The sequence below is a fragment of the Calypte anna genome, chromosome 7 (genome assembly GCF_003957555.1).
Source record: "Calypte anna isolate BGI_N300 chromosome 7, bCalAnn1_v1.p, whole genome shotgun sequence".
Taxonomy (NCBI): domain Eukaryota; kingdom Metazoa; phylum Chordata; class Aves; order Apodiformes; family Trochilidae; genus Calypte; species Calypte anna.
The window spans coordinates 23,738,706-23,763,594 of NC_044253.1; the positions used below are offsets into that span (position 1 = coordinate 23,738,706).

Genomic DNA, 24,889 nt, shown 5'->3' on the forward strand with positions numbered 1-24,889 from the left:
ACTATCTGAATTGAGATAGTATGTCTTTAAATGAATATGTATATTAGAAACTTTTAAAGTAAAATGCAAGCAAAAATTTTTATAATACTTTGAAGTAAACATTTAAAAACATATATTGTTTTAAGTATTAATATATTTTTTTCTTAGTAAAACATACCTGTTATTTTTGTTCCCTCCTTGGTCTCAGAAGGCACTCCAACACCATACTCATTTTCTCCAGAAACCCGGAAGTAGTAAATGGCACCTTCTTGCAAGCCAGTCACTTTGTAGGACAGGCGATGACAATTGTTTGTCACAGTGACCCATGCTTTTTTGCTAGCTTCTCGTTTTTCAATAACATAGTTCTTTACAGGAGCTCCACCATCATTTTCAGGAACATCCCAGGATAACACAGCAGATTCTTTAGTTATGTCTTTCGCTGCAATATTAGACGGTGGGCCAGGACTATCAAGAACTTTGACAACTAAAGTCAAGGTAGTAGTGTTCAGGATGTTTTGCAATGTTAATGTATATTTCCCAGAATCATTTCTTGTTGCTTTTTCAATTGTAAGAGATGTGCAAGTACTTGAAGTATCAATGCTTGCTCGGGTACGGAGATCAGTGTCTGGTTTGTTCCACATTACATTTGGGACTGGTTTGCCTTTGAAAGGAACAGTCATTGTGAATGATTCACCAGACTTTACAATTAAAGTCTTCCGCATTTCACTGTCAATATCAAAGGCAGGTTCTTCTTCTCTTTCTTTTGCCACCTGTGGTTCTGAGACATCACTTGGTTCACTGACACCCATTTTGTTAATGGATTTAACTCTAAAGATGTACTCAGAACCTGATACTAGTCCAGTTATAGTGTATTCTGTGCCTCTTAAGTTTTGAATTGCAGTTGTCCAGTCAGTTTCATCAGTTTTCTTATACTCCACTGTGTATCCTGTCACTGGAGCACCTCCATCAAACAGTGGCTTTGTCCACCCTATAGTGATACTTGACCTTGCAGAATCCACAATCTTAGGTTTAGATGGAGGAGATGGCAAGAAAATTGGATCTTCTGCTCGAATCAATGGTGTGGTTTCACTTGGAAGACTGAGACCAGCAGCATTTTCTGCATAAACCCGGAATTCATATTCACAGCCTTCACGCAGACCAGATGATTTCACTCTTAAATCATAAACTGGCTTTTTGTTTACACGAATCCATCTTAGGCTGGTTTTCTCACGCCTTTCAATTACATAGCCAGAGATCTCACTGCCTCCATCAGACTCAGGTCTTACCCAGCACAAAGTTATTGAATCTTTGCTCACATTGGTGATCTCTAAAGATGTAGGTGGACTTGGTACTGTAAATGGGTCTAGGGCTTTGACAGCAACACTTTCTAGAGGCTCACCAACACCATATTTGTTAACTCCCATCACTCTGAAAATATATTCATTACCCTTCAGTAGTTTTGTCACTTTACAGGATGTTGTTTTAAGCTCTCCTTCACATAGTGTCCATGCAATCCTGCTGGTCTCACGTTTTTCCACAATGTAGTAATCAATATCTGCACCACCATTTTCTTGAGGAGGTCCCCATGATAAATGGCATTTTTCAGCAGTTAGACCATTTATTTCTAATGGGCCTGCAGGTGGGCCAGGTCTATCAAGTACTTTGCAATTAATTGTGAAAGACTTTGTTCCTGCAACATTTTGTAATGTTAGTACATACTGCCCTGAATCACCTCGGATACAGTCTTTGATTGTTATTGCAGTAGTGTAATCTGTTGAGGATATTTCAACTCTAGCTTTGCCTTCAAGCTCCTTGCCATCCTTTGTCCATGAAACCACTGGTATTGGCCGTCCTGCAATATCAGCATTGACTTTAAACACTTCTCCAGCTTTCACAACCACAGTATCCCTGAATTTGGCATCTATCATAATTCTTGGAGCCTCTATATCATCCTTTACAGTGACAGGTCCAGTTGATTCAGATGGCTGACTGAAGAGTCCAGCAGCATTCTTTGCAATCACATGGAATTCATATCGCTGGTCTTCTGTAAGTCCACCTACATCAAAGTATGTTTCTTGCACATTAGTAAAATTACACTTTAGCCAACGACCCTCTGGTAGCTCTCTGCGTTCAATAATATATCCTGTTACTTTAGCTCCACCATCATATTCTGGTTTAGTCCATTTGAGTGACACAGATGTTCTTGTAATATTAGTAACTTCTGGCTGACCAGGAGGATCACAAGGATCTCTTGCAGCAACTGGTTCACATGATTTACTGCATTTGCCTATTCCAGCAATGTTTTCAGCATACACACGATATTCATACAGCAGTCCTTCATCAAGACCTGTAACTTTCATTTGTGTATCAGGTATAAGGCTCTTGTTCACTTTTGTCCAAAGAATGCTGCTTCTTTCTTTATACTCCAAGTGATATCCCAGTACTCCGCTGCCTCCATCATTAACTGGGACCTGCCAAGTTACAATCATGAAAGCTTTTGTTGCATGTGCCACATGAGGAGTACCAGGTGGTCCTGGAGGCTTAAATGGATACTCTGCCACAACAGATGGAGAATTAGCATAAGTACTTTTTCCATAGCGGTTTTCTGCACAGATCCGGAACTGATATTCTGAGCCTGTTGTGAGTCTAGCTACTTTAATTGATGTCCTTGCAACTGCTGCAGATACTACGATCCATGTTGTTGTGGTGGTTTCTCTCTTCTCCACAATGTAGTTGCTAATATGGCACCCACCATCATATGCTGGAGGTTGCCAAGACAGAGTTACACTATCAGAACTAACTTCATCAATATGCACATCAGTTGGTGGTCCTGGTCTATCAAGGATAACTACAGTTAACGAAGCTGTTGTTGTCCCAGCAGTATTTGAAAGATGTAATTCATAGTGTCCTAAATCTTCATTTGAAGCTTCCTTGATGGACAGTGAAGTTGAAGTCTTTGATGTCTGAACATTCACCCTGGTTGTCTCTTTTAAGGGATTCCCATCCTTCTTCCAGGTAACAGTTGGAAGAGGTCGCCCTCTGAATGGCACATCAATCTTAAGATCATCTCCTGCTTTCACAGTGAATGTGTTGAAAAGTAGCTCAGCAGATGGCTGGATTTCAATATCCTTTGCAATGACAGGGACACCAAGTTCTCTTGGATCACTTTTTCCTTTTTCATTAACAGCGATCACTCTGAAACTGTATTCTTCTCCCATACTCAAACCTGTTACTGTCGCTTCTAATGTTTTCACCTGTGTACAGGCACTCCATTTTATACTTCCTTTAGTTTGCATTTCTACTATATAACCAGTAATTTTACTACCACCATCAGTCTCAGGCTTTTCCCATTTAATCGAAGCAGAATTGCGAGTCACATCAACAAGAACGACCTTTGCAGGTGGAGAAGGTGGTTCAGAAACTTTAATTGGGTCAGGTGTTTCTGCTGGTAAGCCAACCCCATATTCATTTACAGCTAGAACACGGAAGTAGTAACTGCATCCTTCTTGCAGCTGAGTAATTTTGAAGGAATTCTTCATGCAGTTGCTTGTAACTGTGGCATATGCTTTTCTTGTGGATTCTCGTTTTTCAACTACATAGTTGGTAATTTTAGCTCCACCATCAATAAGTGGTGGTTCCCATGCTAATGTTACAAAATCTTTCTTCACCTCTCTGATTGTGAGGTTTACAGGTGCACTAGGTGTATCAAGCACTCTGACATTAACAAAAGCTGATTTTTTGCCACTGTTGTTTTCTAAAGTAAGATTGTATCTACCACTATCAAATCTATTCACATTGTCAATGACCAGCATGGTATAGGAACTGGTGACTTCAATCTGAGCTCGGTCACTAATTGTTCCTTCTGCTTTTTCCCATTTAACTTCAGGTTCTGGTCTTCCTTTGATGGTGACAAACAGACGTAATGTACCACTAGCACGTACAGTGACTACTTTTCTGAGATCTGCATCAAGTTCAATTTCAGGAGGTTCAGTCTTGTCTGCTGCTATGACTGTACCAGGTACAGTAACAGGCTCTCCTACTCCTTCTGAGTTGATGGCACAGATGCGGAAGTTATATTCCTGGTTCTCTTTCAGTTTTGTTACAGTGAACTGTGTTGCTTGTAGGCCTGTTGGTGGGGTGCAGGTAGTCCATTCATCAGCAGCAGCTTCTTTTGCTTCTACTATGTATCCCTTAACTGCAGCACCACCATCATAAATGGGCTTACTCCAGGCAAGGGAAACTGATGACCTGGAAGTGTCTGTAACCTTTGGATTACTTGGTGGTCCTGGTGGATATAATACATCACAAGCACGATAGAAAATGGATGGCTCACTGGGTTCTCCTACCCCTGCAGCATTTTCAGCAGAAACTCTAAATTCATAGAAATGGCCATCAGTAAGACCTGTTACCCTGAAACGTAAGTCTGTCAGCCTTTTCTTATTGCACTTGGTCCACCGAATACCATCTTTGTCTCGTTTTTCAAGAATGTAACCTTCAATTTCAGCTCCCCCATTGTCTTCTGGGCGACCCCATGTTACCACCATAGAATCTTTTGTGATTGCTGAAACTTCAGGTGTTGAAGGAGGACCTGGAGGTTTGTATGGATTACGAGCCACAACTGGCTCAGATTCCAAGGCTTCTCCAGTTCCATATTTGTTCACTGCCATTACACGGAAAATGTACTCATTGCCAGGAAGGAGTCTGGTTACTTTGTGGGTAAGAGCCTGCACGTCTGTTGCTACTTGTGTCCATGAAAGCCTGCTTGTCTCTCTCTTCTCAATGATATAATGTGAGATACTAGAACCACCATCATGTGAAGGAGGAGCCCATGACAAGTGGCATTTTTCTGCAGTGACACCTGTAACATTCAAAGGTCCTTCTGGAGGTCCTGGCCTGTCAAGCACTTTTACAGTGATTGGTATAGATTTTGTGCCACCAACATTTTTGAGGTTGAGAGTATAGTGACCTCCATCTACTCTTATACAGTCTTTGACAATAAGAGTTGTTTTCTGAATGGTAGATTTAATTTCCATCCTTGCAGTTGCTTCTTCAAGGTCTTTACCATCTTTTGACCATGTAATGTCAGGAATAGGTTTCCCATGGATATCAGCTTCAAGAACAAAGGTTTCTCCAGCATGGACAACAATGACATCTCTGTATTTAGGATCCAGTGAAGCCCCTGGTGCTTCAATTTCATCTCTGGCAGTAATGGGCCCTGTACTTTCAGATGGCTCACTCAAGCAACCTGCTGCATTTCTTGCAATAACTCTAAATTCATATCGCTGGTCTTCAACTAGACCACTTACTGTAAATTCAGTTTCCAACACATTTGTAAAGCTGGCTTTCATCCAGCGACCATCTGGTAGTTCTTTCTTTTCTACAATATACCCAGTTATTTTGCTTCCACCATCATATTCTGGTTTTTTCCACTGCAGTGTGATATTATTTCTTGTAACAACAATGGCTTCTGGACGGCCAGGTGGGTCACAAGGATCTCGGGCAACATACAATTCTGATACTTTGCTGACTTTGCCAATGCCAACAATGTTTTCAGCAGAGACTCTGAACTCATACTCAAGACCTTCTTCAAGGCCATCTGTTTTATATTTGGTGTCTGCAATTAGTGACTTGTTCAGTTTTGTCCAAAGAATGCTGTTTTTATCTTTACGTTCAAGATGGTAGCCAAGAACTTTGCTTCCTCCATCACTAACTGGTTCATGCCATTCTACGATCATATGGTCCTTGGAAGCTGAGGTTACAAATGGGGTTCCAGGTGGCCCAGGAACCTTGTAGGGGTATTGCACAACAACTGGTTTAGAATCCAAATGAGAACTCTTTCCATACCTATTTTCAGCAAAAATTCTAAACTGGTATTCAGAACCTGTTTTAAGCTTTGTTGCCTTGATAGTTGTTCTTGCAACAGTTGCTGACACAGTGGTCCACGTGGTAGTGCTTGTGTCACGCTTTTCTACTATATAGTTGCTTATCTGACAGCCGCCAGTATAATCAGGTGGATCCCATGATAAAACAACGAAGTCTGCGCTAACTTCGTCAAAGCGGACAGGCCCTCGTGGTGGGCCAGGTTTTTCTAGTACGATTATGCTCAGCTGCTCTGTTGCCGTACCTGCTGTGTTTGTTGCTGTTACTGTATATTTACCAAAGTCTTCCTTGCTACTTTCTTTAATATGTAAGATAGTTGATGCTGACGTATTCTCAATATTTAATCTGGTTGTCTGCTTCAGTGTCTGCTCATCCTTTGTCCAAGTAATAGTGGGCTTGGGTCTACCTATAAAGGGTATTTCTACCTTCAGATCTTCTCCAGCCTGTATACTGTATGTATTAAACATCAGTTTGAAACTTGGCTCAATTGTCAAGTCTTTAGCTATCACAGGAATTCCAAGTGCTCTGGGATCACTTTTCCCTTTTTCATTGTAGGCAATCACATTAAATTGATATTCCTGTCCTGGACTCAAACCAGACACTACTGCATTGCATGTTTTGGTCTCACTAACAACACTCCATTTTTCTGTTCCTTTAGGTAGCATTTCAACAATATATCCCAAAATTCTGCTACCCCCATCATGTTCGGGTTTTTCCCATGCAAGTGATGCACTTCTCTGAGTCACATCAGTGAGTGTTACTTTCCCAGGAGGCAGAGGTGGCTCTGAGGCTTTGACAGCATCCTTGGTCTCAGCTGGAACACCAATTCCAAATTCATTTTCAGCCATAACTCTGAAGTAATAAATTGCTCCCTCTGTAAGATTTTCAACTTTAAAACTTGTCTTGCTGCACTTAGCACTTACATTTGCAAATGCCTTCCTGGTTGATTCACGTTTGTCTATTACATAGTTCTTTACCTTTGCACCACCATCAATAATGGGTGGTTCCCAAGATAGTACAGCAGAATCCTTCTTTATATCTTTTACCACTAGGTTTTGTGGTCGTCCTGGTGTGTCCAAGACTTTTACTACAACAAATGCAGATTTAGAACCACTGCTGTTCTCCAATTTCAGAATGTACTTTCCAGCATCATTTCTATCACAGTTGTCAATTGAAAGTTGTGTGTAGTTTATGCCTTTTTCAATCTGAACTTTTTCTGTGAATTCACCTTCTTCTCGAGACCACATGATGTCAGGTGTCGGTCGTCCCCTGAACGGTATGTGAATTCTAGCAGATCCACCAGCTCTAACCACTATTCCTTTCCTTAGTTCTGAATCAATATCAAGTTCTGGAGCTTCAAGTTTGTCTTCTGGTTTAATAGTACCAGGAACTGATGCAGACTCTCCTACACCAATCTTGTTGAGGGCACACACTCGTAGTTTATATTCTTGATGTTCAATAAGCTTTTTGATTTCAAATCGAGTGGCACGAATACCTGTTTGTGGAGTAACAAGTGACCATTCATCTTCATCTTCTTTACAGATTTCAACAATGTATCCCTGGATTTCACAACCACCATCATAAATAGGTTTACTCCAACCAAGAGTAACTGAAGATTTCGTGGTATCCACAACATGGACATTTGTAGGTGGGCCAGGTTTGAACATAGGGTCACAAGCTTTAAAGTAAGGAGAAACTTGGCTTGGTTCACCTATTCCAGCAGAATTTTCAGCAGAAACTCTGAATTCATATTCATGATCCTCTGTTAATCCTGTAACTCTTAATCTCAAATCTGTAATTCGGCGTTTATTGCATTTTATCCACCTGATGCCTGCTCGGTCTCTCTTTTCTACAATATAACCTATGATTTCACTACCTCCATCACTGTCTGGCCGGGTCCAGCAGACAGTCATAGAATCCTTTGTGATGTTGGTAATTTCCAAGGCCTTCGGTGGTCCAGGAACCACGAATGGATTTTTCGCCATTACTGGCACAGATTCCAGTGGTTCACCTACTCCATATTTGTTAACTGCCATAATACGGAAAACATACTCATTTCCTTCCAAGAGTTTTGTTACTTTCAGCATTGTAGGTAAAACCTCTGAAGAAACAACAGTCCATGCTAGGCGACTAGTTTCTCTCTTCTCTACAATGTAATGAGAAATATCACTGCCACCATCATGAAGAGGAGGACCCCATGCCAACGAACATCTTTCAGCTGTAACTCCTGTCACTTGGACAGGGCCCTCTGGTGGTCCTGGCCTGTCCAGGACTTTTACATTTACTGGAACTGTCTTTGTTCCTGCAACATTAGAGGCTTCTAAAATGTACTGTCCTCCATCAACTCTAATAGCATCTTTTACAATTATCAATGTGCTGAAATCTGTGTTCTTTATTTCACATCTAGCAGTTTCCTCAAGCTCTTTATCTCCTTTGTACCACTTTATGGTTGGTAGTGGCTTTCCATGAACATCAGCCTCAAGTCTGAATGTTTCACCAGCATTTACAATAATTGTATCTCTGTACTTAGGATCCATTGAAATTCGAGGAATTTCAACTTCATCCCTTGCTGTTATTGGTCCTGTACTGTCAGAAGGTTTGCTTATTGCACCCGCAGCATTCTTTGCAATTACTCTAAATTCATATCTTTGGTCCTCAGTAAGACCTGTTACTGTGAACTGAGTTTCAATGATATTTGTGAAGCTAGCTTTCATCCAGCGACCATCTGGTAAGTCACGTTTCTCTACAATATAACCAGTAATCTTACTTCCACCATCATATTCTGGTTTAGTCCACTGCAGAGTAATAGAGCTTCTTTTTATTATTATAGCTTCTGGGCGACCTGGAGGATCACATGGGTCACGAGCTACATAGCACTCAGAAACTTTACTTGTTTTGCCTATACCAACAATATTTTCTGCAGAAACTCGAAACTCATATTCAATTCCTTCTTCGAGGTTAATTGTCTTAAAAGTTGTGTCCTGAATAACAGTCTTATTCACTTTAGTCCATAAAATGCTGTTTTTCTCTTTTCTCTCAAGATGGTAGCCCAGCACTCTACTGCCACCATCATTTATTGGTTCATGCCACTGTACGACCATTGAGTCTTTTGCAACCATTGTCACAAATGGTGTACCAGGAGGTCCCGGTTCCTTGTAGGGGTACTGTGCTACAACTGGTGCAGAATCCAATGCAAAGCTCTGGCCATACCTATTCTCAGCAAATATTCTGAACTGGTATTCTGAACCAGTCTTCAATTTAGTCACCTTCAGTGTTGTTCTTGCAACAGTAGCTGAAACTGTTTCCCATACGGTGGTTGTGGTATCTCTCTTGTGAACAATATAGTTGGTGATTTGGCAGCCACCTGTGTATGCTGGGGGATTCCATGATAGGGTAATACTTTCTGCACTTATTTCATCAAACTTCACAGGGCCTACTGGAGGGTCAGGTTTGTCTAGAGTTATAATTTCAACAGAGGCAGACTTTTGCCCAACAACATTAGCCACAGTGATTTCATAAGTGCCACTGTCCTCCTTGCCAGTTTCCTTAATATTCAATATAGTGAGATCAGTCGAATCACTAACATTGACTCGTGTTGTCTGCTTTAATGGCTGGCCATCTTTTACCCAGGTAACGGTTGGTTTAGGTCGACCTGCAATTGGTACTTCTACTTTCAGATCTTGTCCCACTTGGATACTATAACTGTGAAAAGCAGGTCTCACATCAGGTTCAATCACCAGGTCCTTGGCAACTACTGGAACAGCAAGTGCTCGAGGATCACTCTTACCCCTTTCGTTAACAGCCATTACTCTAAAAAGATACTCTTCCCCTTGAGTTAGGTTAGTAATAACTGCCTCAAGTGTTTTTACACGAGCACACTCTGACCACTTCTCGCTACCCTTGGCTTGCATTTCAACAATGTATTGTATGATTTTGCTGCCACCATCATGTTCAGGTTTAGCCCAGCTTAGTGAGACACTGTTTCTTGTTACATCATCCACTGTTATTTTCCCTGGAGCCTGTGGAACTTCAGCAACTTTAATTGGGTCGCTGGTTTCTGCAGGGAGGCCAATTCCATATTCATTCTCAGCAGAGATTCTAAAGAAGTAATAGCAGCCCTCCTGAAGCTGATCTACTTTCCATGAAGTCTTGTGGCAATTTGTTACAACAGCTGCATATGCCTTTCTTGTTGCTTCACGCTTTTCAATAATGTAATTCTTTATTTTTGCTCCACCGTCCAAGAGAGGAGGCTCCCATGAAAGTGAAACAGAATCTTTAGTGATTTCCTTGATGTTCAAATTAACAGGTGCACTTGGGGTATCCAGTACTCTTACACTGACAAAGGCAGACTTTGTTCCACTGCTGTTTTCTAAAGTCAGAGTATACTTTCCAGTATCAAATCTGTTGACATTGTCTAGAACAAGGGAAGTAAAGCTGCTAGTGGTATCAATAATAGCTGCCTCTCTGATATCACCATCCATTTTACCCCATTTTACTTCAGGTGTTGGACGACCTCTGATGGGAACAAACAGTCTTAAGGAACCTCCTGCTCTCACATTTACAATCTTCCTTAATTCCATATCAAGGTCAAGGTCTGGTGCCTCCATCTTTTCTTCCACAATAACAGGACCAGGAACATCTGCATGATCTCCAACTCCTGCTTTATTAACAGCACATATGCGGAAATTGTATTCATGTTTTTCCACTAGCTTTTCTACTTCCATGTGAGTATTCTTAATTCCAGTTGGAGGGGTACAAATTGCCCATTCACCATCACTCACATCACATTTTTCCACAATGTATCCCTGAATTTCGGAGCCACCATCATAGATAGGTTTACCCCATGAAAGGAAAACTGAAGATCTTGTAACATCCACAACTTTAGGATTATTGGGTGGACCTGGCTTGTAAATAGGATCACATGCTTTGTAGTAAGTGGAAGGTGGGCTTGGTTCACTAAGACCAGCAGCATTTTCAGCTGAAACTCTGTACTCATAATCATGATGTTCTATAAGCCCAGTCACTCGGTATCGCAGTTCACTTATCAAGTTTTTGTTACATCTTGTCCAGCGAATGCCTTCCTTATCTCGTTTTTCAAGGACATAGCCAAGGATTTCACTACCACCATCTGAGGCTGGCCTTTCCCATACAACTATCATAGAATCCTTGGTAATGGCTGTGACTTCTGGTGCCTTTGGTGGAAGTGGCACTACAAATGGGTTCTTTGCGACTACTGGTTCAGACTCAAGAGGTTCACCAACACCATATTTATTTACTGCCATGATGCGGAAAACATATTCATTTCCCTCTAAAAGTTTTGTAACTTTGCAATTCAGGGTTTGTATGTTCGAATCAATGACTGTCCACACCAAGCGACTAGTTTCCCTTTTTTCTACAACATAGTGAGAAATATCACTACCACCATCTTGTAGTGGAGGCTTCCATGAAAGCACGCATTTTTCAGCGGTAACGCCTGTAATCTCAACAGGTCCTTCTGGTGGTCCAGGTCTATCAAGAACTTTGACGTTAACAGGAACTTTCTTTTCACCAGCAACATTCTTTGCCAGCAGTACATACTGACCACTGTCAACTCTAATGGCTTCCTTCACACTGAGGCTTGTTGCAAAATCGGTACTTTTTATTTCCATACGAGCAGTGTTTGTCAGCTCACGATCTCCTTTTAACCACTGAATGGAAGGTATTGGCTTGCCATGAACATCAGCATCAAGCCTGAATGACTCACCAGCATGCACTACGATAGTGTCTCTGTATTTTGGATCCATGCTTATATGAGGTGGTTCTACTTCATCTCTTGCTGTAATTGCCCCTGAGCTTTCAGATGGTTCACTGAAAATACCAGCAGCATTGCGTGCTATAACGCGAAACTCATACCTCTGGTTTTCAACTAGGCCAGTTACTTCAAACTGGGTATCAATAATATTGGTAAAGCTTGCTTTCATCCAACGACCATCAGGTAGCTCCTTCTTTTCAACAACATAGCCTGTGATCTTACTTCCTCCATCATATACAGGTTTCTTCCACTGAAGTGTTACTGAGCTTCTTGTGACAATTACAGGTTCTGGACGACTTGGAGGGTCACACGGGTCATGTGCAGCATAGCATTCAGATGCTCGACTTGCCTTTCCAATGCCCACTATGTTTTCTGCATAAACTCTGAACTCATACTCAAGACCTTCATCAAGCCCAGTTGTCTTAAATTTGGTATCTGGAATAGGTGTTTTATTCAGCTTAGCCCATAGAATACTGTTTCTTTCTTTGCGCTCCAAGTGATATCCAATAATCTTGCTACCACCATCATTGACTGGTTCATTCCATTGTACAACCATGCTGTCTTTTGAGACATTTGTTACAAAAGGTGTTCCAGGTGGACCAGGAACTTTAAATGGGTATTGGGCTATGATTGGTTCTGAAGTGAGGTAAGTACTCTTCCCGTATCTGTTCTCAGCTGCAATTCTGAACTGATACTCACAGCCAGTCTTTAATCGACACGCTTTTATAGTTGTTCTTGCAACAGTAGCTGACACAATCTGCCAAGTTGTGGTGGAAGTGTCTCTTTTTTCCACGATGTAGTTATTGATAGAGCTACCACCATCATACTTGGGTGGTTCCCAGGAAATGATAATACTATCTGATGTTACTTCATCTACTTTTACTGGTCCAGTTGGAGGCCCTGGTTTGTCAAGGACAACGATATTTAGAGTCTCAGCAGCTTCACCTGCAGAGTTCGTAAGTTTAACTAAGTATGGCCCCACATCATCTTTGCATGCTTCTTTTATTGTTAACACTGTGTTATTTTCTGAGCTTTCTGCATTTATTCTTGTAGTCTGCTTCAATGCCACATTATCTTTATGCCAAGACACTGCTGGTTTGGGTCGACCAATGAAAGGAACATCAACCTTTAAGTCCTCTCCTGCTAAAACACTGAAAGTGGTAAAGAGCAGTTTGAAAGCTGGTGGAATTACAAGATCTTTTGCAACAACTGGTACAGCCAGATGGCGAGGATCGCTGATACCTTTCTCATTCTGAGCTGAAACACGGAAGGTGTATTCTTCACCTTGGATCAATCCTGTGACAGTGGCTTCAGTAACTTTTACTGTAGCACAAGTTGACCACTTTTCACTGCCTTTGCTTTGCATTTCTACAATGTAGCCTAGAATTCTGCTACCACCATCATGTTCAGGTTTTTCCCACGATAAGGATACACTATTTCTTGTCACATCCAGCAAAGTTATTTTCCCTGGAGGAAGTGGTCTTTCTGATACTTTTATGGATTCTGAAGTTTCAACTGGAAGACCTACTCCATACTCATTTTCAGCTAGCACTCTGAAGTAGTAGTTGCAGCCTTCTTGCAGTGAATCAACTTTCCAGCTGGTCTTGTGGCAATTTGCATTAACAGTTGAATAAGCTTTTCTTGTTGATTCACGCTTTTCAACAATGTAATTTTTTATTTTAGAGCCACCATCTATGAGAGGAGGCTCCCATGTGAGTGTAACTGATGATTTTGTAACTTCTTTTATTTTCAAATCTTGAGGTGCCCCTGGGGTATCAAGAACTCTGACATTCACAAATGCTGACTTGCTACCTGAGCTGTTTTCAATTGTCAGTATGTATTTCCCACTATCAAATCTATTTACATTTTCAACAATAAGTAGAGTATAAGAGCTTGTTGATTCGATGCTTGCTCTATCCAAAGATTCCCCATGTTCTCTTGTCCATTTTACTTCAGGTGCTGGTCTTCCTTTAATTGGGACAAAGAGCCTTAGAGTACAGCAGGCTCTAATAGTGACAACTTTGCGTAGTTCTGCATCAAGTTCAATCTCTGGAGGTATCATTCTTTCTTCAGCTTTTGGAGTACCAGGAACAAGAGCAGGTTCTCCAAGACCTTCAGAGTTCATAGCAAATATCCGTATTTTATACTCTTGATTTTCTTTAAGGCCAGTGATGGTAAAAGAAGTGGCCTTTAGACCAGCTGGAGGAGTTACAATCTTCCACTCATCTTCTTCAGGTAGTGCAATCTCAACCATGTAACCTGTGATCTCTGAGCCACCATCATATATTGGTTTGTTCCATGCTATTGTAATTGAGGACTTGCTGCTATCCAAAACACGAGGATTACCTGGGGGACCAGGCTTAAATACAGTATCACAAGCTTTATAGAACGGACTGGTTGGGCTTGGCTCACTGACTCCAGCAGCATTTTCAGCCATGACTCTGTATTCATATTCATGACCTTCTGTCAGTCCAGACACTTTATAACGTAAGTCAGTAACAACCCGTTTGTTACATTTCACCCACCGCAGACCAGCTCTGTCTCGACGTTCCACAATATAGTTAGTTATTGGGCTCCCACCATCAGATTCAGGATGGCCCCAACAGACTACCATAGAATCTTTTGTAATTGCTGTAACTTCAGGTGTTTTAGGTGGATCAGGTGGTACATATGGATTTACTGCAAGAATGGGCTCTGATTCTAGAGGCTCACCAACTCCGTATTTGTTAACGGCCATAACACGGAACACATACTCATTACCCTTAAGCAGCTTGGTAACCTTCACTTTAGTTAATGGAACTTCTGTGGCTACAGCTGTCCATGCCAACCTACTAGTCTCACGTTTTTCAACCACATAATGGTCAATCTTTGCTCCTCCATCATCCAGTGGAGGCAGCCATGACAACACACATTTTTCTGCAGTGACTTCGGACACAGCCAAAGGCCCTTCTGGGGGACCAGGTCTATCAAGAACTTTAACATTGAAGATGTGTTTGGCAAAGCCACCAGGATTTGTTGCAGTAAGCGTGTAGGCACCGCCATCTCTTCTTGAAGAATCTTTATTGGTAAGAACGGTAGAGAAGTCTGCTATTTTTATTTCTAATTTTGCTGTGTCTTCAAGTTCTTTCTCTCCTTTTGTCCACGTCATAGTTGGTGGAGGGCGGCCTGAAACATCAGCTTCAAGTCTGAAAACTTCACCTGCTTTCAGCACTAAGGTGTCTTTGTATTTAGCATCCACACTTATCCTTGGAGCCTCAATGTCATCTGTGCAAGTTATTGCATCTGAAGGCTCAGAGGGCTGACTAACAGCCCCACCAGCATTTCTAGCGATCACACGGAATTCATAGGCAGCATCTTCTGTCAAACCACTTACAGTGAATTCAGTTTCTAGTATATTGCTGAAATTAGCCTTCAGCCAACGACCATTAGGAAGGTCTCTTTTTTCAACGGTATAGCCAGTTATCTTAAAACCTCCATTATATTCTGGTTTAGTCCACTTCAGTGTAACTGCATGTCTTGTAATGTTCAGAGGTACTGGCTTCCCAGGCGGATCTATTTGGTCTAGGGCAAACACAGGCTCAGATGGCTTGCTTGGTTTACTCTTCCCAGCCAGATTTTCTGCTATAACACGGAATTCATACGCAATGCCATCGGTAAGTCCAGTTGATTTAAAAATATTTCCTGATACTGGCATTTTAGTTACAGTCTGCCAAAGAATGCCATTTCGTTCTTTTCTCTCAACATGATATCCCAGAATTGGGCTTCCACCATCAGTAACTGGCTCATTCCAGCTAATGGTCATGGTTTCTTTGGTGACTGCAATCACCTGAGGAGTGCCAGGAGGCCCAGGTACCTTAAATGGGTAGTTGGCAACTATAGACTCTGAAGTAATGGCTGGACCAATTCCATATCTGTTTTGAGCTTTAACACGGAACCGATACTCAACTCCTGTAGTGAGACGAGTGGCTTTAAATGTAGTGCGTATCACTGTGGTTGCCAGTTCAGTCCATGTGGTACCGTCTGTTTGACGCATTTCTACAACATAATTACTTATTGGTACACCACCATCATCCAAAGGAGGCTCCCATGAGAATGTTAGAAAGTCAGATGAAATTTCATCAAATTTAATTGGTCCAGTAGGAGGTCCAGGTATGTCATGAACCTGAACTGTGATTACTTCACTAACTTCTCCAACGATATTTTTTGCTGATAGTGGATACTGGCCACTATCACTTCGTTTACATTCATTGATGGTTAGTATGGTTGCAGTTGTAGTATTTTCATAATTTACCCTTTGTGTTTGCTTAAGTATCTCGTCTTCCTTCTTCCAAGTCACAGTAGGTCTTGGACGACCAAGCACAGGGATTTCAATCTTGATATTGTCACCAGCTTTGGCAATGACTGTTTTCTGATAGATACCACGGAGATCAAACTCCGGTAGCATTGTTTGTTCCTTGATAATAACTGGCCTGCTTTCTCTTGGGGCACTTCTTCCAGCACTGTTAACTGCCATAACCTGGAATGTATACTCTTCATTTTCAGTTAGATTCTTTACTACACAGTCCAGTGTTTTCACAGTGGTGATGTGTGCCCACTGGTTGGTTCCCTTTCTCTGTGCTTCAATTACATAACCAGTGATCTTGCTGCCACCATCATGTTCTGGTTTTGGCCAAGCCAGGCTAACTGAGTTCCGTGTTACATCCATAATATTAAGGCTCTCAGGTGGGGATGGTGCCTCAGAAGCCCTTATTGGTTCTGCAGTTTCAGCTGGTTCACCAATACCATACTCATTTTCAGCCAACACTCTGAAATAGTATTCACATCCCTCAGCCAAATTAGGAACTCGGAAAGAACACTTCTGGCAGTTCGTTGTGACTGCTGAATATGCTTTTCGAGTTGATTCACGTTTCTCGACAATATAGTTTGTTATGCGTGAACCGCCATCTATCAGAGGCATATCCCACTGAAGGGTGATGCTGTCTTTGGTTATTTCTCTAGGTTTCAGGTTTATTGGTGGGCCTGGTGTATCCAAGACTTTCACATTTACAAAACCAGTCTTCTTCCCAGCAGCATTTTCAAGAGTCATTACATATTTTCCTGCATCATATCTCGTGCACTCTGTGACAATCAAGAGTGTAAAAGAGTCTGTATTTTCAATACTGGCACGTCCTTTGAGCGAAACATCATCTTTTGTCCATGTAACTTCCGGAGTTGGACGTCCCTTAATTGGCACGAAAATCCGAATAGTTAATCCAGCTCTAACAACAAGTGTTCTTCTTAGCTCAGCATCTAATTCAAAGTCAGGAATCTCTTCCCTGTCTTTGATTTCCACGCTTGGAATTATTGCTGCTTCACCAACACCAGCAGCATTCATGGCAGAGATTCTGAAATTGTATTTGGCTCCTGTCTGCAGATGTGCAACAACAAACTGAGTGATCCTTAGAGCAGTCCCTGTTGTGTCTTTTATCCATTCTTCTTCTCCTTCCTTTTGATGTTCTACTATATAGCCAGTGATGTCAAGACCACCGTCATAGTGAGGCTTGCTCCAGGCTAAAGATGCACTTGTCTTTGTAGTATCAGTCACTCTGGGATTTGCAGGTGGACCTGGTGGGTCTGAAAAAATGAGAAAATGGCGAAACATTACATTAAGGAGGAAATCATTCTTACTCTGTCTGAATGTGCTTCCTGCCCATCCCACCCACTCTCAAAAAAGAAAGAAAGGGCCTGATACTAACATGCAACATCTTTGCATAAGACTGGTTTTGAAGCATCACTTGGTGGTCCAACTCCTGCTCTGTTTTCTGCACTGACACGGAATTCATATTCGTTTCCTTCCAGGAGACCAGTTACTTTGGCTCTAAGATCTGAAACTGGTTTCTTAGTTGCTCTGACCCATCTTAAACCTTTCTTTTCTCTCCGCTCCACATAGTAACCTGTGATTTCACTTCCACCATCATCTACTGGCCTTTTCCAGGTAACTGTGGCAGTATTTTTAGTCACATTTGTTACTTCTGGTTTTCCAGGAGGGCCTGGGGGACCTGATAAGGAAGAAAAAAGAACATTTAAACAAAAACAAAGTCTTCAGAGGTTAATAAAAACACTAGAACAAATTTTTAGCTTGTTCTACATACCAAATCTATCCACCATTTTTACTGGTTCTGATTGTACTGGTTCACCCTTGCCGTACTGATTTACTGCTGAGACACGGAAAACATACTCATTTCCTTGAATGAGCTTGCTAACAACATGCCTACAGCTTTCAATATTTTCAGCAACCAATGTCCAGAGCAGTCGGCTAGTTTCTCTCTTTTCAAGAACATATGATTTGACTGGTGATCCACCATCTTCTGCAGGAGGTGACCACATAAGGGTTGCTTTTTCTGCAGACACATTGCTGATCTCAATAGGCCCTGGAGGTCCTGGAACATCTAAAACTTTCACATGTACACTCTCCTGCTTAGTGCCAAAAGGGTTGGTTGCAGTGATTGTGTATTCTCCAGAATCTTTTCGGGATGCATATTTGACCGTTAGAGTAGAAGAAGTTGGTGTGGTTTCAATGTGCACAAGCTCTGAAGGTCTAAAATCTTTTCCAGCTTTTGACCATGATGAAGTTGGAGGTGGTTTGCCACGGACACTAATAGCAGACAATGTAATGGTTTCTCCTGCTTTTACTGTTAAACCTTCTTTCAAAGTAGGATCAAGAACAATGGTTGGTGCCTCTGTCAAAACAAAGAAACAAACCCACTTGATTGTTATAAAAATAATATAGGGGGAGGGGGAATTCCATTAACTATTCAAAAAAATGTCTACATTTTTAATGCTGTCCACATACCATACTCATCCTTGCATATTATAGTTCCTGTCGATTCAGACGGAGGACTGATTGCTCCAGCAGTGTTCTTTGCTCTGACTCTGAATTCGTATTTGGAGCCTTCAATGAGGTCAGTTACAGTAAATGCACAGTCTGGAACATTCACGTGATTAGCTTTTGTCCAAGTCTTTTTTGGTAAATCACGTTTTTCAACAATATAACCAGTTAACTTATGTCCACCATCATATTTTGGTTCTGTCCAAATGAGTGTTACTGAGTTTCTAGTTACATTGATAACTTCAGGTTTTCCAGGGGGATCTGGAAGAAAAAATAATAAATAGTTGTTGAGCAACAGTTATTTCCAATTTCAGGATTTTCCTTTTTATTCTCCTGATAACTTACCGATAGGATCAAGTGCCACAACTGGTTCAGATGGCAGACTTGGTTTACCTACTCCAGCCAGATTGATTGCCATTACTCTAAATTCATATTCCAGACCTTCAGTTAATCCTGTCACTCTGTAATCTTTCATTCTTATTGGCGTTGTATTTGCTCTCTTCCACAGGAGACTATTTCTTTCTTTGACTTCAATGTGATAACCTAAAAGATAAAAGGTGAGATGAAAATAGGAGGGGTTTTCTAGAACTCTTCAATTCTCATAGCATTGTGAAACAAGATGTTGCCTGTATGGCAAGTGACATAGGCATCATGCAAAAGAAGCCATAAAAAACAGATTAAGAATTGGTTGTGGATGTACAGATGTATGTAATTGTAGCAGCTACATGTTTGTAAATGCAAACTGCTAGTTTTATAGACTCAAGTAATGTAATACATAGGTGAGTTTGGTTTTCTTTCTTTTGATGTTTTGGTTCTGTGAAAAAATACTGTTTCTTAGTTACTCTTTTCCTGACTTTCAAGTTAGTATTTTATCTTATATTTCAAATGAAGAAAAAAAATAGAGAAAGAGAAGGAAATAAAGTAGTGAAATCAATCAATCAATCAATCAATCAATCAATCACTTAGTTTAAAGCATAAACTCCTGATTCTTTTGATAGAGAATCAGAGATAAAGAAAGAGAACTATTAACTGAAATACTAGGGAGATAATACCTGTGATTGGTGAGCCTCCGGTTCTTCTAGGATCGGTCCAAGTTAAAGATACAGATTCATGCCGAACATCAACAATGTTGGGAGGTGGAGGAGCATCTGGCACATCTAAACAATATTTTGAAAGTGCAGTAACATTAAAATAGATATCAGCCATAAAATATTGTTCAGTTTTGAAAATTAGAACGCATACTTACCAAATGGATGTTTTGCAATGACAGGGTCAGATTTAAGCCCTTCACCTACTCCATATTTATTTTCAGCCCTGATTCTGAATGTATATTCATTTCCTTCATGAAGCCTTGTAACTCTAAATGTGGTTTTCTGGACTGCAGAAGCACAAGTCACCCACTTATTGTGTATGTTATCTCTCTTCTCTAGGACATAGTTAGTGATTTCTGAACCACCATCATCTTTCGGAGGGCCCCACTTCAAGGTTATGGCATCCGCTGTGACTTCTTCAAATTTCACCGGACCTGTTGGTATGCCGGGTTTCCCAACAACTTTCACAGAAATAATGCCTTCCCTGCTGCCAGCAACATTCTTCAGAGTTATTGTGTATTTTCCAGCATCAGCTTTCTGGCAGTCATGTACTATAAGTGTGGTGTTAACTGCTGTAGATTCAAATGCAACTCTTCCACTCTCAGTAAGTGCTTGGTCTTCACCTTTCTTCCAAGTCACAGCCGGGACAGGCTTGCCTTTAATTGGGATCTTAAGACGGAAATTGCTACCCTCTTTAGCTTTATAGCATAAATCAGGCAGATCTCTTAAATCAAGTTCAGGTGCCACTATAAAACAAAAAAACCCCAATTATTCAGCTATGCATAATCTCTGTGATAAAATTAAGACACTGTTCTAAAGGCATTTGATTTGCATGTATGCATAGTAGTCAGAGAAAGCATAAAATAAATGTAATTTGGGTAAGCGGAACATTAAATTAATTATCTTAAGTTGCTTCTTACCAACATCATCTCTTGCCACAATTGTGATTTCTCTTGGAGTTCCATACCCAGCTTCGTTTTGAGCTCTCACTCTGAAAGTGTATTCTTGGCCTTCTGTTAGGTCTCTCATGGTAAAGTGGAGGTTCTTTGCCTGCATCACTTCTTGCCATTTATCTTCACCAATCAGGACCTCAACAACATATGAAAAAATACGGCTTCCACCATCACTGATAGGTTTTTTCCATACTAAACTGCATGATGATTTTGTTACAGCTGAAGCTTTTAGATCCACAACTGGCCCAGGTGTTTCTAGAAGAAAAAAAAAAAAAAAAAAAGAACAGAAAACCATAGTAATTGTCCATTGAAAGTTAAAAAAAAAAAGAAAAAGAAATTATTTGAATACCAAAAGAGGTGAAATAGGTTGATTTTTCTTACCAGAAGCTTTAACAGCCTCACGAGTTTCACAGGGGTCACCAATACCATATTCATTTTCTGCAAAAACCCTGAAGAAGTAAGATTTGCCTTCTTCTAAGTTAGTTATCCTGCAGCTTGTCTTTGGACATTCTGTTGTTACTGTGGACCATGACTTTCTTTCTGCATCACGTTTTTCAACGACATAATTTTTAATTGGACTGCCACCATCTATTAGTGGTGGTTCCCATGTAATGAAAGCAGAATCCTTAGATGCTTCCTTCACAGACAGGTTAATTGGTGGGCCTGGAGTATCTAGATAAACACAACAACCCCATGTTTGATTTAGTAAGCAAAATTAGAAAAAGTTTCCTTTTAGAGTCAACAAATATGTTTTAATAGGGAAAACCCTGACACTTACCAAGTACTTTTACAATAATGGTGTATTCCTTTTTGCCACAGCTGTTCTCCAGACTGAGGACATATTTTCCAGCATCATATTTGTTAACATTTTCACAGCGCAGGAAGGTATCAAAATCAGTTGACTTGATGTCTAATCCTTGTCTATCTCTTAGGTTGGCACCCACTTTGGACCATGTAATCTTTGGAGGTGGACGTCCTCTTACTGGCACATAAAGTCTCATTGTTACTCCAGCACGCAACACAAGAACTTTCCTCAGTTCTGCATCAAGTTCACCTTCAGGAGGAACTGTGTTTAACAGAAAAAAACCCCATGCAATTAAAACATTATCTTTAAGACTAGCACTATGACAAGAAATCCCTCTTTACTGGCATTTCACTAGATTAACCTACTTGCTATCATGCCCATGATAATATTAGTGAGTTAATGTCCTGTCCACCATTTCAAGATCATTTGAAAACTTGGCATTTTTTGCACTGATTTCACTTCCTTTTTTTTCTGGCTTCTCTACCATTTACTTTACTTGTCATGTGAAGAAGTATCCTAGTTCCACTAGGGCTCTAAGCCTCCTGGACTGTACTGCTTATGTTGAAACAAGGAAGTCTGATGAAGCATTTCTTTTGTACATACAGCAAAAGGGATTCAGAAGCCAGCATGGCTTCATACAATTAAGTAGTGTGTGACAAAGATGCTTAGATAAGTGATCTTAGCTTCAAATTATTTAGAAGACATGAAGAAGACTGCAAGTTTTAGTAATAGATAAGAGATCTACAAAGTCTAATTTTAGATTAGTGAGATAAAAATGTTTTGGAGAAACAAAATAGAAGGCAGAAGAGTGTCTGGCATGCAAATTAAAAAAGTAGTCACATTCTACTTAATCCCCTAACTGCCCTGTTCTCTTTCAAATTATCCCCTTTTAGTCTACCTTTCTGGAGTAACAACACATTCCAAATTAATCTGCTTCTGTGATCTGTGACAAACCTTCTCTTTGGAACCCACCCCCTGAACTAAAGCAAAAGTCAGCAAGGTAATTTGTTTTCAGTGAACATACTTAAGATGTCTTTGGCAGTGTGTTTATCAGGAACATCACTTGGGTCACTGTATCCAATCTTATTGACAGCATAAATGCGGAACTGGTACTCTGTATCTTCTATCAGCCCTGTTACCACAAATTGAGTAGCCTGTAAGTTCTTGGGTAGATTGCATCTGACCCAGTTGTCTGAGTCAGCTCTCTTTGATTCCACCAGATAACCAATAATAGGGCTTCCTCCATCATATGCTGGCTTGCTCCACGACAGGCTTATCGAACTACGAGTAGTATCAACAACTTTTGGGAAAGCAGGTGGGCCAGGAGGATCTGAAAATAAAAATAACATAAAGTTATTGTACCAAATGCTGTACAAAACTATTTGGAAATAACCATGCAAAACATCTGCGGCTTTTAGCTTACATTGAGGATCACGAGCATACACTGCTTTAGATGGTGCGCTCGGCTTGCCAGGTCCAGCCTTATTCAATGCTGTCACCCTGAACTCATATTCTGTTCCTTCTTGGAGTCCAGCAGCCTTAACAGTTCTTTCAATTACAGGCTTTCTGTTGACTTTTGTCCAGTTGAGAGCCTTAGTTTCACGCTTCTCAAGTATATAACCAGTTATTGGGGATCCACCATCACTAGCTGGTGGCTTCCAGCTAACAGTCATGAAGTCTTTTGTTACATTGCTAATTACGGGTGGATCACAAGGTCCGGGTACATCTGTGAAGATTTATTTGAAAGTTATGTTCACATTCATAAGTGTACACAAAAAACTCCAGTGACTAATGAAGCTATCCAACAAAGCACTTACCATAAGGATTCTTAGCAACTGCTGGTTCAGTGAAGATAGGGTCTCCAACACCGTATTTGTTTTCAGCACATATGCGGAACTGATACTCATGTCCTTCAATTAGTTTCTCCACTGTGCAGCTTGTAATGGGTACATTGGCACTGACCTGGGCCCAGTTTGGTCTGCTTGTTTCACGCTTGTCTACAATGTAGTTAGTAATTTCTGAACCTCCATCTTCCAAAGGAGGCTCCCAAGAAAGCATAGCACGATCCGCATACATATGTTTGATTTTAACGGAGGCTGGTGGACCAGGCTTATCTAGAAGAATTAAAATCACATTGTTATAGATCTGTCTCTTGCTATATCATTTAAAGATAACAGTATTTATTATCAGTCTTTATCTTACCAAGTACTTTAAGCCTAATGGTTGCTGACTTTGATCCACTTGCATTTTCAGCAGTAATTGTATAATCTCCTGTTTGCTTTCTGTTAACACTGAACAACTCAACTGTAGAAAGATTTCTCTTAGTGGTAATCTTAACACCTTCAGATGGCTTTAAAACTTCTCCTTCTTTCTTCCAGGTGATTGCTGGTATTGGCTTGCCATATACATTTGCCTCCAGATGCACATTAGTTCCAGCCTTTACTGTCAGCTGTGATTGCATAGACAGATCCAACTCTATTCTGGGGGGGACTGAACGTAAACATGCCAAGAGTTAATCAGTCTACTAAGAAATAAACACCTCATCCTTCACATGAGTCTCAGTTCAATATGTGCACATTCTTATTATAGTTCTCAAACGCTTTCACATTTCTTACCATTTTCTGGATGAATGGTCACTGGATCAGAAGGTTCTGAAGGTGGGCTAATGTTAACTGCTGTCTTGGCAATTGCTCTAAATTGATATTGAGCATTTTCTTCCAAATCAGTAGCAGTGTACTCTTCTAGGGGTATTTGATGTGGAGTTGTATTGCACCGAACCCACTTATCACCAGGTAATTTGCAAGCTTCAACAAAGTAGCCAATAAGTTTGCTACCACCATCATGCTTTGGTCTTGTCCATACCAGTGATACAGTACTCTTAGTGACATCAATAACTTCAGGTTTTCCAGGGGGATCTAAGGCAAATAAGATCATGTTATATTATGTTTTTCCTAAAAACTAACATTAAAAGTTGCTTCAATGATGCTGTATCCTATTTACATATGCCCACATACTTCAGTCAGTAAAGTGGTAAATATGAAAATATAAACATAAGAGCAAGATGAAGATCATAAATAGTTGCAGATAGATTGAAAATGACCATAAAAACAGTAGTCTGTTGCAAATTATTGGTATGTTTGGCTTACCAACTGGTGCTCTTGCTGTGACAAACTCAGTTGGTTTGCTAGGTTTACTTGCTCCAGCTCTGTTCAGAGCATAAATTCTGAAAGCATACTCAAGACCTTCAATGAGACCCACACATGGGTATTCTGTGGAGCGCACAGATGTGTCATTAGCTTTCACCCACAGTAAACTGTTCCTTTCTTTGCGCTCAATGAGATAACCGGTGATCGGACTGCCTCCGTCACTATCTGGTCTATCCCAGGCAACAAAAATGCAGTCCTTATTGACCTTAGTAATACGTGCATTCTTGGGTTCACTAGGAACATCTAGAAAGAAATACAAAGATGGATATCAGTCACATGCTCTCTTTTTCGGAGGGCTAAAAGGAGAAATTCGGCT

The 24,889-nt window shown here is 40.7% G+C and overlaps 1 protein-coding gene across 1 annotated transcript in view; it reads right to left on the minus strand.

Annotated features, from left to right (window-relative positions):
* The window catches only part of TTN (titin), a 245,604-nt gene that overhangs the window by 27,799 nt on the left and 192,916 nt on the right, over positions 1–24,889 (minus strand). The window contains 16 exon segments of the mRNA XM_030454664.1: positions 158–17,263; positions 17,386–17,688; positions 17,782–18,369; positions 18,483–18,779; positions 18,864–19,061; positions 19,571–19,675; positions 19,765–20,355; positions 20,530–20,817; positions 20,944–21,234; positions 21,341–21,628; positions 22,392–22,697; positions 22,791–23,093; positions 23,185–23,481; positions 23,570–23,857; positions 23,983–24,282; positions 24,514–24,816. Coding sequence (XP_030310524.1) covers positions 158–17,263; positions 17,386–17,688; positions 17,782–18,369; positions 18,483–18,779; positions 18,864–19,061; positions 19,571–19,675; positions 19,765–20,355; positions 20,530–20,817; positions 20,944–21,234; positions 21,341–21,628; positions 22,392–22,697; positions 22,791–23,093; positions 23,185–23,481; positions 23,570–23,857; positions 23,983–24,282; positions 24,514–24,816 — 21,852 coding nt within the window.